At 43.4% G+C, this 1,564-nt stretch overlaps 1 protein-coding gene and 1 non-coding gene across 2 annotated transcripts; both read right to left on the bottom strand.

Moving 5' to 3' along the window:
- Positions 1 to 59: 59 nt before the first annotated feature.
- PPTG_08940 (hypothetical protein) lies at positions 60 to 565 on the bottom strand (the record flags this gene model as incomplete). The annotated part of the gene is made up of 2 exons (XM_008903688.1): positions 60 to 359; positions 440 to 565. The coding sequence occupies 2 exons, from the start codon at positions 563 to 565 to the stop codon at positions 60 to 62; spliced, it is 426 nt and encodes a 141-aa protein (XP_008901936.1).
- A 924-nt stretch (positions 566 to 1,489) lies between these two features.
- PPTG_20540 lies at positions 1,490 to 1,563 on the bottom strand. Its single transcript has one exon. It is a non-coding gene; the product is annotated as a tRNA-His (tRNA).
- Position 1,564: the final 1 nt, after the last annotated feature.

Raw genomic sequence — 1,564 nt, forward strand, 5'->3', positions numbered from 1 at the left:
ACTCGCCTTAAAGGAGGCAAAATGCCTCCTTTTGATACCGACTATCCTAGATTTGTATACTATAGTTCACTAAAGTGGCTCGCGAAAGGGTTAAGACCCCTAAATTGATCTGTGAGTCCCTGCTCCAGTGTCGTCGACATACGCTCTTTGTATACTCGAGAGAGGTTGAAGAGACCAGCGCGATGCGTGTTCGAGGCGTTGAAGCTAAGCTGAGCACCAGCAGTTGTACGCAGTGTGGGCAACCAAGCGACGAAATCTCCCGCTTCCAATTCTTGAGAACGTAGCGGAGGCTGAGTGATATCGCCATCCAACGCTCGTGACACAGCAGCCCGCAGCAGCTTCTGGTCGGTAGGAAGCCTCTAAAAAATCAGGAGGCATGTGGAACGCTATCCTGTGTTGCTGGTCGAAGTAGTGCCGATCGGTTAGTTAAAAGCCAAACAAGAAAGCGCATGTAGGAGTTCCGGTACACCGCACGCGATCGTGCACAAACTCTATTAACACAGATCTCTGCAGCAAGAGCACGTAGCTGTTGCAACTGGTCACGTATTTCCGAGGGTTCCGTCATCCTTCAAACTCAGGCGAAAATCTGGTTGTGAGCTCGAGTAACAGAGATCTCTACCGCGACCCTTCATCATCGAAATCTTGGTTTTCCAGAAAATGGGGGACCGCCGTCCCTCAAAACGACGCTTGGAGCGCCTGCCATCCCTCGCCTTTCCATCGTACTGGTTTCCAGTCATATTTTATTACTCAACGACAACGAGCTTGTCGCTTGCCGTTGGATGGCATTCAGACGGAAAAAATAAAATTTTAATGGCTTTTTTTTCGTCTGAATGCTATCCCGGCCAATCAAATCTCTCGAAATATTTTTTCCATTCCCATTAAAGTTGTGTGGGAGACCGTTTCTGTGCAAACAATAATTGTTCAAAATAATTGCAAAAATTAAAACAATGAATTGTCCATTATTGCTCTTTGTAAAAAGTTTTTTTTTAGTAATAAAAAACTTAATGGTTTTATTGCAACATAATAAATAACTTGGTTCTGTATGCTTTTCTAGACTGAACCGATACCGATATGGTACGCTCGCAAACCTACTAGACGTGAGTGGCAAAAAACAACTTTTTATGAAAAAGCTGTTCTGACGATGGAATTGTTCATTCAGAGTAGAAACAAAACTCGTTTTTTCTCCAGTATGGAAACGTCCAGCGAATATAATCCCTCCGTTTCAGTTTACTTGACCAGATTCGGGAAATGATGCGTATTATAAAAAGTTTGCTTGATACCCCTTACAAAGCGCACATTCAAATAATCAGCACTGGCTAACGCATGCATTTATGCTCTATTCAGAGGTTTTAAGCCTAAAATGATGTTGTTACATGCAAAAATGATGACCATCCATACAAACATCAAGTGAGTGTTCGGGGTCATAATTAAATAAGCAATTAGGGTTTCAATGGTTTTTAAATCTTCAGCTTTATTTGCTAAAAAATTAAGGACACGGCGGGACTCGAACCCGCGTCCTTCCGCAACATTGGCGGTGCTCTAAACCAACTGAGCTACGTGCCCA

Source organism: Phytophthora parasitica (assembly GCF_000247585.1).
Source record: "Phytophthora parasitica INRA-310 unplaced genomic scaffold supercont2.16, whole genome shotgun sequence".
NCBI lineage: Eukaryota > Oomycota > Peronosporomycetes > Peronosporales > Peronosporaceae > Phytophthora > Phytophthora nicotianae.